The sequence below is a fragment of the Chelonoidis abingdonii genome, chromosome 9 (assembly GCF_003597395.2).
Source record: "Chelonoidis abingdonii isolate Lonesome George chromosome 9, CheloAbing_2.0, whole genome shotgun sequence".
NCBI lineage: Eukaryota > Metazoa > Chordata > Testudines > Testudinidae > Chelonoidis > Chelonoidis abingdonii.
The window spans coordinates 78,784,973-78,797,166 of record NC_133777.1 but is presented as its reverse complement, the minus strand read 5'-3'; the positions used below and the strand labels follow the sequence as shown (position 1 = coordinate 78,797,166).

The 12,194-nt window shown below is 42.5% G+C and overlaps 1 protein-coding gene across 1 annotated transcript in view; it reads left to right on the top strand.

Annotated features, from left to right (window-relative positions):
* Positions 1–42: 42 nt before the first annotated feature.
* CHSY1 (chondroitin sulfate synthase 1) overlaps positions 43–12,194 on the top strand; it is a 95,784-nt gene continuing 83,632 nt past the window's right edge. Inside the window, exon 1 of the mRNA XM_032766068.2 lies at positions 43–511. Within this exon, the coding sequence (XP_032621959.1) occupies positions 198–511 (314 nt within the window). The 5' untranslated portion in view covers positions 43–197. The remainder of the gene's footprint in view (positions 512–12,194) is intronic.

The following is a 12,194-nucleotide window of genomic DNA, read 5'->3' as shown; positions in this document are numbered from 1 at the left end:
TGGGCAGTGGGGGTGCGGGGACCTGCCGCCGGGGTGCAGGGCTGAGGGGACGATCTAGGGGCAGGAGTAGAGCAGCGGCCCCCCTGGCAGAAGCCGGGGTGTAGGTGCTCCGTGCAGCGGGCGAGGCAGCGAGGGGACCGTCACCCGGGGCGCGGTGTATTTTGGGGGGCCAGCGTGTGTCGGGCAGCGAGTGGGGAATGGCTGGCAGAAGCCGCCGCTCCTGGCTCAGCGTGTTGCTAGGACTCATCCTGGGCTTCATCCTGGCGTCAAGACTCATCCTGCCCCGCGCCTCGGAGCTGAAGAAAGCGGGACACCGGCGGAAGGCGAGCCCGGAGGGCTGCCGGCTGCAGCAGGGCGGGGGGCTGCTGCGCAGGGACTCCCGGGGGACGCTGCTCTGGCCCCAGGACCCCGCAGAGCGCCAGGACGACATCCTGCCGGCCAGCAACTTCCTCTTCGTGGGGGTCATGACAGCCCAGAAATACCTGCAGAGCCGGGCGGTGGCTGCCTACAGGTGAGGGCTGCACCCTTGCCTTGTGCTCCTTCAGCACTGAATGAGCAGGGTCTCCTGCTGTGCACCCCTTCTCTGTCCTCCTCCTCTAGCAGTGTATGGGGCAAGGTCCTCCCTTGTGCATCCCTACTCTGTCCTTCTCCATCACAGGGTCTCCCCCCTGTGTATCCCTTCTCTGCCCTTCCCCTCTACCCGTGCATGGGGCAGGAGCCTCCCGTGAACCCCTTTTCCATTGTGCACCCCCTCTTTGTCTTCTCCCTCCCCCAGCAGTGTGTGGGGTAGAGTCTTTCCTTCCGCCTCCCAGGGCCCTTCTGGTCTGTGTTCTCATATCCTCCCACACATGCTTGGGGCACACTGTCCTTGTCCTGGCTGTCCCTATTCTTATGCTGCTCTAGGCATAGAGCAGCCACCCCCGGCACCATGACTTCTTTGGCATATATAGCTCCTCATCAGTGAAGAAGATAGTCACTGGAGTAGGGGTGGGTTCAGGGGGAGGGAAATATGTATGGGGATTTGCTTTATGCCCCCTTTTCTTTGCATGTTAGCCTACATCTGTTAAGTGGATAAAGTCTCTATAGGGGGTGTGCAGAGAGGTGAATGTGCTTTATATGCCTCTTCCTTATCTGGGTTCCTTTGTATGTGCAGCTTCCCATCTGTTAAATGGATAAAGTCACTAGCCTTGCAGGGGAAGGGGGAGATCATGCTTTATTCTTCTCCTCTGAACATCTCTAACCTACTGCACAGATTCAGAGGGTCTTGCTGCTAACCAGCTGCTTTGTATTCTGACAGATGGGATCTATAAGTATCTAGAGTCTCTTCTGCAATCTCGACTTGCTGTGTATTTGAAGGCATTTTTTGTAATGGCATTACATGCCTGTGGGTGATGCTGTGCCTATTATCAACGGGGTTTGTAAAAAGAGCCTCTATACAGATCAGTCTGGAGGAAATCTTGAAATATACATCCTGAGCTGCTGGTGGGTTTCTCACTAAGTAGGAAGAGATCTATTTTGTACAGACACCAGTGTCTGACTTACACATTGTTCTGCCTTGATACCTATTAAGCCTCAAAATACCAGTTAAAAGTTGCTTCATGTACTACACCTCCATGCTGAGTCTCCATGCTAATCTTGTGTGGTTCTTACAATCACATTTTTCTATTATTAAAATAGCTTTCCTCTCTCTTGGTGCTATCTGGCAGACCCACACAAACAGCAGGAGAAATCGACAAAGGCGCTGTGTGTTTCTAGGCAGTTTCACTTGTTCCCAAAGTAGTGTCAAATGGACCAAAGGAAACTGAAAAAATAGAAATCTTTCAGTTGTAGCCATTTTTGTTGCTACTTGCAACAATAGCAGGCAAATTCAGACAATGAGACCTCTTTCCCCAGGTTCTGACCCTTTAAGATTTAGGAGTTAAGTAACTCTTGTTTGAAAGAACCCCTGAACAAAATTGAGGACTACTTTGCAAATGCAAGTTTGAGTTTATATTTTATAGAGCTTTCACGTTAAAGTTTTTCTTGATTATGGTTTGTTTGACTAGTTGCGCTAAGTTGACAGTTTAAAAGAAGGAAATGCTCTTGCATCAGAATTAAACCACTTTCTGGCAGTGATCAGTCTGATAACTGATTTTACCTCTACAAATGTACCAAGACTCAGGTCTAATTCAACTGCACTTTTCACTGGCATCCCTTATTCATCATTAGGATATGCTCAGCTAACACTTTTGCACTGAACTCTGACGGTTGTTAAGATCTCTAGCACAGAAGTTTTTAGCAAAAACTAGTTTTGAGATTGGAAGCTCTTCTTAAGCTATAGCTCATTTGAAAATAGTTTGGTTACCCATATGAAGGGGAAGTGAGTAATGAACAATGCTGTGGAGAGATCTGAACGTTCGTGTGTATATGTGTGTATGTCAGAGAAATTAAACCTCTGTGTTCAGTGCAAAATTGTCAGGGTCATTTTGGCAGTAGTGTAATCTCCTCATGTTGAAACTTCAAGAATACTCCCACTAGGCCAATTCTTTGTGACTTGTTTTAAGGGACAGTATCTGGTAACCGTAACCCCAACTTACTGTTTAAATGAGGCCTAACATATTGTAGCTTCCAACATTTTAATATTAGTGGATTTAGTAAATGTTTTTATTGAACTTTACTTTTAAAAAAAAATTCACTACAGGTGTATGTAAACCAAATTTGTAGTATTGTGTAGGTGCAGTGTTCTGAATCTTTTCCATAGAAAGACCCCATATTGCAATAGAAACGAAGTTTTGGGACCACCTCTACTTCCATCTAGCCATGAAGAAAGTGATCTCCAGGTTGAGAGAGCATAAATGGTGAAACATAGATTGTTAATGTTCTTCAATTTTGATACTAACAGAGGAAAGGAGATCTCTTAAACATATTTTAATTTGCAGTGTTCTCTTATTTGTTCTTCAGGGCAGGGATCTTCTTTGCACTAGGCATAACAATGTAGCCTGATCCATAAATTGGACTCCAGTATGCTACTGTAATACAAACAGTAGTTGGTGATGAAATCTGTTACTATGTTCCAGTCTCTATTAGAGCAATCATCCTTTTGGCAAGGGTAGTACCTGTAGCTCTAAAGAGTGTCTCTACTCTGCTGATGTTTCCTGCACAAAATGTGCATAGTGCTTCAACCTTAAGCTAAAGGCAGATCTTGGGACGTCCTGCCCCAAGGTATGCTTCTGCAAGAGATCTGAAGTAGTTAAGACCTAGCAACCTAACTTGGATATATTATAGTTTTAAATTTTTTTTCTGCAGATGTATCTTTATCAAATTCCTGTATTTTGTATGTTAAAATATTTGGCCTGTTTTATCAATAGGCTAGTGAAACTGAGCAAATAAAAGTGCTTTTCATTGTTAACAGAAATGGGAGCATCTGATTATAATGCCATAAAATATATTAAAGTGGAAGGGGATATTTAACATAAGGAATTGGCTAACTGGGCTCTTCAACATAGTAGCTGTGCTAGCTCCAACCTAGCTGGGTTGGGAATTTTAGAGAGGGAGGCAGTTGTGAAAGACCTGTGGAAGATGTTCAAAGAGATGTTGGCATACGCTGCATTTACACGTTGGTAGTTACTAATATAGGATCTGAATCTGCATCCAGTACACTGGGTAGTAGCCATGCAGGTAAACCCATTGACTTCAGTGGTGCTGCTACTTATGTGGGTCAAGTTAGCAGAACTAGATCCATAGGGTAGATGTGCGGGAGAGATGCACACTGACAGACATTGGGTAATGGTGGAGAGAAGAAAGAAACAAAACCTTCAGCAAGCAAGATAATGCGCAGCCTGGAAGAGGCAATTGGTGGTCCCCCTAAAATTGGTGGCTTTTTTGAGAGAGTCAATAGTCACCGAATGGACAAGATCTGAGAGCTGTTACCATTGTGAAGAGCCTAAAAGCCTTTTTCACCCTACTGTGCATTTGAAAAAACAAGTCCCAGAGATAAGAATACACTTTCCTTTGGCTAAAAGAAACCTTAGATGGCTTATGAGTGCCATGGTACGCTTCACTAGATTAAGATTATTTTTCATTATTAATTAAGATTAATAATTAAGATTATTAAATTGACACAGCATCACGATAAGATGAATTGATGGTTGCAGCAAGGACAGTGGGGAAGCCCTTGGTAAGGAATTATGGTATTACTATCTTAAGAATTGCAGAGACTGGCTAATATGATTTCAGTAGTTGTGAGAGGAGCCAAAGGTGCAGGGAGCTGAAAATCTCCAAACTATTTTTTAGTTCTAAGGCTTCTGTTGGAAAAAGGTGTTTGCAAATATTTACCAGGGACCAAAGAACAAAATGTACGCTGTCCCTTGCTGCTGCTAATCCACGTAAGCTTAGGAAGAACTTGAGCAGTGCACTTCCTGAAAAGCTTTATCAGTCATTTCAGTGAGTTGCTAGTGGGAGAAGTGGGCCTATTGAATTTAGGAAGCTCTAAATAGTGCTCTGATTGCATAATAGGCAGAGTGTAGTAGACATTTGATTTAAACTGTTATTCCATCTGACAAACAGATTAGCAGAAACTGTGTCTTAGAAGGCCACTAAAATACAACATAGGAAATGGATTTGATCACCCTTGCTGTGACCATGTAAATCAGCGAGGAAGTTGGCAAGTCAGAAAGAGTATAGGCACAGGCATGAGGCCAAGAAAAAGGATGCCAATAAACATTAATGGTTCTGAGTGTCAGGAAGCTATCCTGAAGGGACCACAGAAGGGAGAAAACTTGCCAGAAGAGCAAGTACCAGAGGATTCCAAAGTCTGCTGTTAGTAGAAAGCCTGGACAAAGATGTCTTATTAATGGAATAGAAGCAATAGTCAATTTGCCAAACACTAGACCCACTCATTTATTCTGCACATAAATAATATTGACTGGGAAATTTGGAGAGTAGTTAACTTTTAACACAATTTAATGTGTAGGGAGGCATCAAACTTTGAGAACCAAGCTGAATGTTACTTTTCTCTACACTGAACTGTATGTAATTAAGGAACAAAAAACAGAGGGTCTTTAAAGACCGTGAACGAGAGATGCCATTCTGCGCTTCTGGATAATGTTGTGCAGTACATCATGCCCAAACTTGCCTCTTTCAAACGTTGCATGGAAGGGTCACTTATTCAAGAGACTGCATTTTGAACACGTTGTGCAGTTGTATCTTATAGGAAATAGAATGCTGAGAAAGCTAAATACTGCTTAGAAAAGCTGCAGGATTTGGGGTCTAAGAGTGTAGTGTGTATTCTGTGCCTGATCCCAGGGCTGGCCATTGCAAGAGTATAATACAGGCTCTCTATCTGCAGGCCCGGGATCTAGTCTACTAGTTGGTATTCCTCTTGTTGGGTCCTTTCAGGGTAACTGGTTAGATACTGTGGTGGGCAGTGGAGTATACACTTATATTTGGGAAAATGTCATTTGCTTCCAATTCAGATTATGTTAAGTGAATCCAGATATGTGTTAATCAAAATAATTGGAATGTAGAAAAAAAATTGGTGCAAAAAATAAGTTCTTTTTATGGTCTGGTCACATGCCATGGTGAGAGTATAGGACTTCTGGGAGGCCATTAATATTTATTACAGTGACCCAAAATCTGCAACATACTCTACAGAACAAATAATATTTTGTGAGCAACAGCTGTCATACTTCTGAGGTAAAGAGGAGACCTAGGCACTGGCTTTCCCACCTAAAATTTATTGTGGGAAAATTATATGTAAATCATAGGCACATTTGTACATTTACCCAGATGCCATAAATTGCATCCGCATATACTTGTAGGTGCAGAATTGGGGGCTGAACTCCATCTGTTCTGGAAATTAGGGCCCTAGATTAGCTTTTCTTAGGTTTGGAAGGGGAGACTTTAAGGAGTACAGCAGACTATTCAGCCTCTCTGGCAACTTTCTGCAGGACAGCATGGCTGGTAGCTTTTAAAAAGAAATTTCCTATCAAGATATAAACTCCTAGAGATCTTCTCTGGTAAGAGGGGAGACAGAATTGTATGTGGTGTTCAAGATAATAGTTTGCACTTTGATGTAAGTAACACTATCAATACTAGTGGATGCAAAATTCTCCAGTGCTGAGGTGGATCAACATATAAATATCTTTGAACATTTTAAAAATAGCCTTTTTTTAAAAACAAACAAACCTTACACCAGTGACACCTCAGATACTTAGTACCAGAGCCACATCTGCTACCAGTGCTGCTTTCTCATCATGACATTATAGCTGAATCGAGCTGATTGCCTTGCTTCTAAGGAAGAACTCACTGGAGAGAACTAGTCTATCATTTAGAAACAGAGTTGCTCAAAACTAGTCTTAATTCAGTGTTCCATGATGTAGTCAAGAAATCATTTTCCCAGCTTCATTATCTTGCTGAGGCATTGACAAATTGTTTTCTTTGGCATAATTATACAATGCAAGTGTTTCTCAAAACTCTAAATGGCTTCTTTGGTCTCCTGCGAAGGAAGTTCCCAGCACATTCGGGCAAAAATGAAATACTTTTTTTTTTTTCTTTAATCCTTTTTAATTTGGGACAACTGTCTGAGTAATGAATATTCTAGATTATTGTGCTTTTTATGAGTCTTCACTGGAGATAATGAAGCAAGAATTTGGAAACTGAAGATGAGGAAAAATTCCAGATCTAGGGCATGCCAAGTCCCTACTACTAAGTGCATACATTATTACTTACAACACTATAACTATGTGAGTGGTTGCTTTTTAGGAAGTATTTAATTCCTGGTAATAGTAGTTGTTGGCTTTGTAGCCCTTACTTGTTCTTGTGTACACCTTAGTTTGTGCCCTCAAGAGATTGTATGCACTTGGTTTACATTGATTTGATTTTTAACAGCTGTCTATGGAGAACCTTTGTACCTGACCAGCGGTATTAATCACGTGACTTGCATGGAATTGGCTACATATGCATGTGAAGAAAAATTTCATCTGACTCAAAGTAATGACGTTATGACAGCTAGCCTTAATGCACTATACTAAGTGTCTTCATTCTAAAAGAAGATTGCTCAACGTTTTTCTTTAAATTATGACATTGGGTTTTCATGCTTCTGGATTCTCAGAATTGTGTATGTCTTGCATGCTGTGTGAACTAGTATTGCTCAATATCGTGCACATCTTTAACACTTCTCCCAAAAAAAGCCCCAACAATCCTATGGACCTAATCCTTCAAATCTTGACTCATGCAGTATTCCTGTTCTCACATGTAAAGATTCTACATATGAGAGAGGGTTGGGCTCTAACAAAGCAATTCTGTTAGACACATACCCTTTAAGGTCAGAAGGGACCATTATGATCATCTAGTCTGACCTCATGCACAATCAGGCCACAGAATCTCACCCACCCACTCCTGTAACAAACCCCTAACCTATGTCTGAGTTATTGAAGTCCTCAAATTGTGATTTGAAGACCTCAAGCTGCATAAAATCCTCCAGCAAGTGACCCATGCCCCATGCTGCAGAGGAAGGCGAAAAACCTCCAGGGCCTGTTGTGTTTTTGAATACTGATATTCAGTAGCCACTAAAGTTTTCCTGATATATCCTTGAAACTGTGCAAAGATACACCTGGCTGATGCCTGTAGGGACTATTGCAGTACAGATGATTGATAATCCTGGTAACACCAACTTCAGCTACCTGGCTGTAGAAGCATTGCGACCACATTTCCTTAACTGAAGGAGTCTTGACTGAGGAATAGATGAGTGGGGGCAGAGTATGGGCCTTCTCTGGAAATACCAATTTTTTGGTTTTTGTTACCAAGCTTCAGGCCTAGTTCTGCAAACCTTCTAATAAATAGTTATTGCTTATGTAAATAGTACAAGCAAAGCAAATGGAACTGCTCATGGGAGTAAATACTGTTCAGGCCATGGGAGAGGAAAGAGAACTAAGCCCTGTGACTGTGAAGTCTTATGATTTAGGACACTACCTATAGCTGAAGATCAAGCAAAAAGAAAATAAACCTAAGGATTCAAGACTGAATTGGAATAGTTGCTATGAACTTGTTAAACTTGGTTTTACACTTATGACTTTGCAAGTTGGCTCTTCAATGTCTTAAAGTTAAGTGGCTTGAAGTAGCTTTGAACAAAATTCCATGTTTATAATTATTCTTGTCTTTTGATAGACAAATCTTTCAAATGTCAGATATGGCTGGTCATATAAATTCAAGTTTGATTTTTATTATTAGAAGTAAATAAACATGCATCTTGAACTTCAATTTTTCTGTGCCTGTACTTTCCGAATAAGTGGATGCCTGAGCCAATAAGTTACGCATATCAAATGTCATCTGCCACTAATTCTGACAGTAAGAAGCAGCAGGCGTTGATGTTCTCCAGATGTTTTGGCCTCTGATAACTGACTTTTTTGTATTCAAAAGGCCTTCAGTGAGCTTCTACGAGTCACCTGTACCAAAATTCAAATGTGTGCTGGAAGCCACAACCTTGAGTTACGCTGACGTGCTCCTTATCTTAGAAATCGCTTTACTTTAGGAAATGATTAAGGTATACTCCAACTGCAGTTTCACCAAAAATATTATCTAGGACAACTGGCTTTGGGCCAAGGGATATTCTGCAGTTTGAACACTTAAAAACCCAATCTGTTTAACTTTTACTGATGTGTGCAGCTGTTCCATCTCAAGTGACAAGAAGCTATTCCCTACCAGTACTCACATAAGTGTTGATATGAGAGAACTTGAACTGGGAGGTCTGAGAGCACCTACAAACATGGGAAATAACAGACACACATTGCTTTATGTAGCTGAGTACTCTTCTAAAACATCTGGACTGTTGAGGATCTTTAGCTAGGAGCTATAAAGTACAGAGAACATCCTGCCCTGTCCATAGTTCATCATAATTAGAGATTGCTGACTTTTCATGGTGTAGAGAGTGAGTTGGAAAATTATTGGCTTCTGTAAAGGAAAAGGCAATAAACTGAAGAAGTTTATAAGGACCTCATCTTGCCACTTTATTAAATGAATCTGTCTGGGAAGTGGCTTGGTTCAGTATAAAAGTAGCATTGGGAACAGATAACAATGGATGCTTCTGATAATTGTGGAACAAAAGCTGTTGAGAGTCACAATTCTAGTTGCATTTAAATCTGTCACAATGCACTTTTTGACTAATGTTGGTCAAAAGGCTTCTTCACTTTTAAATTTAAGAACAGTTTATGCTGGGATATTTCACTCATAAACCACCAGATATTAGCATAGAAAAAGCTATGTATGGTCTGCTTTCTTTTTACTTAAAAAGGAGTAGAGGATCAATCTAAATGTGGTTACCAAAGAATTAACAAAGAAACTCTCACTAATTTAAAGTGTTTGCTTAAAACTAGCTAATTTTCCCCGTTTCAGTCAAGTGGTTTCATAAACTGTAGCTTATGCACTGATGACTGGGTGTGTCTACATGGCAAAGAAAAACCCATGGCTGGCCCACGCCAGCTGATTCAGGCTCATGGGGCTTGGGCTGCGGGGTTTTTTCATTGCTGTGTGGACTTCTGGGCTCAGGCTAAAACCTGGATTCTAGGACCCTGCAAGGTGGGTGCCTCCCAGAGCTCAGGCTGCAGACCAAGCCTGAAAGCCAGCACAACAATGAAACAGCCCTGTGGGCCTGTGTCAGATGGCATGGACCAGCTGCAGATTGCTGTGTAGACAGACATACCTAAAAATCTGATTCAGCTCTGACTGAAGTCACTGGGATTCTTTCCACTGACTTCAACTGGATGTTAATTTCCTAAAATGCACTGGACACTTGACTAATAAATCCAGATTTAAATAAGTGTATCCTTTTAAATGATTGTAACTTTTTAAATTAAAATTTCTGTGAGGAGCAGACATAATTGTTGAACACCAACTGCCCAATTCATTGGATATGAAAATTTTAAAATACCTTTTATTTCTAAATGGAATTTCTTGTGTAATTTACCTGAATATATTTTTAAATGAGGTCTCCTAGTGGCTAATGCTGTAGATTTCAGATAGTTTAAGTGAGCCAAACACATCCTACACTATTCTTAATCTAAAAAATTGTGGTTGGAAGCACCTGGTATGAATAGCAGTGATACATTTAAGGAACACTATTCTTTTTCACACCTCAAGAATGTTTTTACAGCAGATTCTGAATGCCGATTATGATGTGAACAAAGCTGCCAAACATAACTAGAAAGTAACTCCTATAGAAGGAACAACTGTCCGATTATTCTGTGTAGGAACAGCAGAGAATCCTGTGGCACCTTATAGACTAACAGACGTTTTGGAGCGTGAGCTTTCGTGGGTGAATACCCACTTCGTCAGACGCAGGTAGTGGAAATTTCCAGGGGGCAGTATATAATGCTAGCAAAGCAGCTAGAGATTAACGAGGTTAGTTCAATCAGGAGATGGGCCCTTCTAGCAGGTAGAGTCGTGACCCAAGGAGGAGAAAACTGGTTCTGTAATTGGCAGCCATTCACAGTCTTGTTTAGCCAGAGCTGATGGTGTCAAATTTGCAGTCGAACTGAAAAGCTCAGCAGTTTCTTCTTTGAGTCTGGTCCTGAAAGTTTTTTTTTGCCAGAGATAGGCCACCTTAAGGTCTGCTATAGTTGTGGGCCCAGGAGTTGAAAGTGTTCCTTACAGGTTTTTGTTATATCGCATTCCTTGAATCTGATTGTTGACCATTTATCCTTTCCGTAGAGGACTGTCCATGGCTGATGTCACATAGCAGAGGGCATTGCGGCATTATGGTTGTATTAACATTGGTGGACGTGCAGGTGAATTACCAGTGATGGTATGGCTGATCTGGTTAGGTCTGTGATGAATGCGCTGGTGTGATTTGTGGGCAGAGTTGGCATCGAGGTTGTTGATGGATTGGTTCCTGAGCTGATACTATGGTATTACGGTGTAGCAGGTTGGCTGGTGAGAATACGTTTCAGGTTGGTCTGTGGTGCAACGGATTGGCCTGCCACCAAGACCTGTGAAAGTGTGGGGTCGTTGTCCAGGATGGTTGTAGATCCCTGAATGATGCGTTGGAGGGTTATAGTAGGGGGCTTATGTGTGGCCAGTGGGAGCCTGTTGGTTCTTCTTGGGTTGGTCTTGCAAGTAGGAGGCTTCTGGTACACGTCTGCATCTGTGATTCTGTTTCCTATTTCCTCGTCGGGTAATTGTAAGTTTGAGAATTTGGGTGAATTTTGTAGGTGGTTGGTCTCTGTCTGAGGGGTTAAAAGCAGATTGCATTGTACTTCAGTGCTTGGCTGTAGACCATGATCGTTTGTTGTGTGCCCGGGATGGAAAGCTGGGGCATGAGGTAGGGCATAGCGGTCGGTAGGTTCGATATAAGGGGTGTAATGGACCATCACTTATTTGGCACCGTGGTGTCTAGAAAGTGGACCTCCCGTGTAGATTGGTCCAGGCTTGAGGTTTGATGGTGGGGTGGAAGTTTGAAACTCGTGGGCAGTTTTTCATAGTTCTCCTTCCATGGGTCCAGATGATGAAGATGTCATCAATGTAGCTATAAGTAGAGGAAGGGGTGTGGTGGCGAGAGGCTGAGGAAGCCGTTGTCCAGGTCAGCCATAATATTGGTATTGTGGGGCCAGGGCGGGGTGCCCATAGCAGTGCCACTATCTGGAGTATATATTTCAATAAAAAACTTGATTAGTTGTGTGTGAGTATAAAGGCACAGAGCTCAGCAGCCAGTTGTCTTGGCATACAGGGCTTCCTGACAGTGTAATTCACATCTGGTGTGTGGAGTTTGTGGTAGAAGCCTCTAATCCATGTGGCTGGATGGTGTTTTGGAGGTGACCAATGCATGTAGTTTCCTCAGCATCGGGTTCTTATGTGAGAGTCCGGGTGAGCTAGGGTCTGAGTATAGAGCGCCCTCAGCCTGATCCTCCTGGGCAGTGAGAGCCAATCCGTGACGGTGATGGGGCGTTCCACAGTTGTCAGGCATTTGGCAATTCAACGCTGAAGGACCTGTGCTGGATTGTGGACTCTCTTACTAGACCCTATGTTCATCCAGCACTGTCCATCTCCCCTCGTGTACCTGCCATGGTTATCTCCAATCTCTCATTCTACGGAAATACACCTCTATGGTCGGGGCAGGGCTCTGTAGGGTTATGCTATGGGTGATGGAGTAGATGTCCATTCTTAGGGTGGTATTCCTCAGTGGTCTGCAGGGAAGTGGTCTGTAGAATGGTATTGGAGGATTG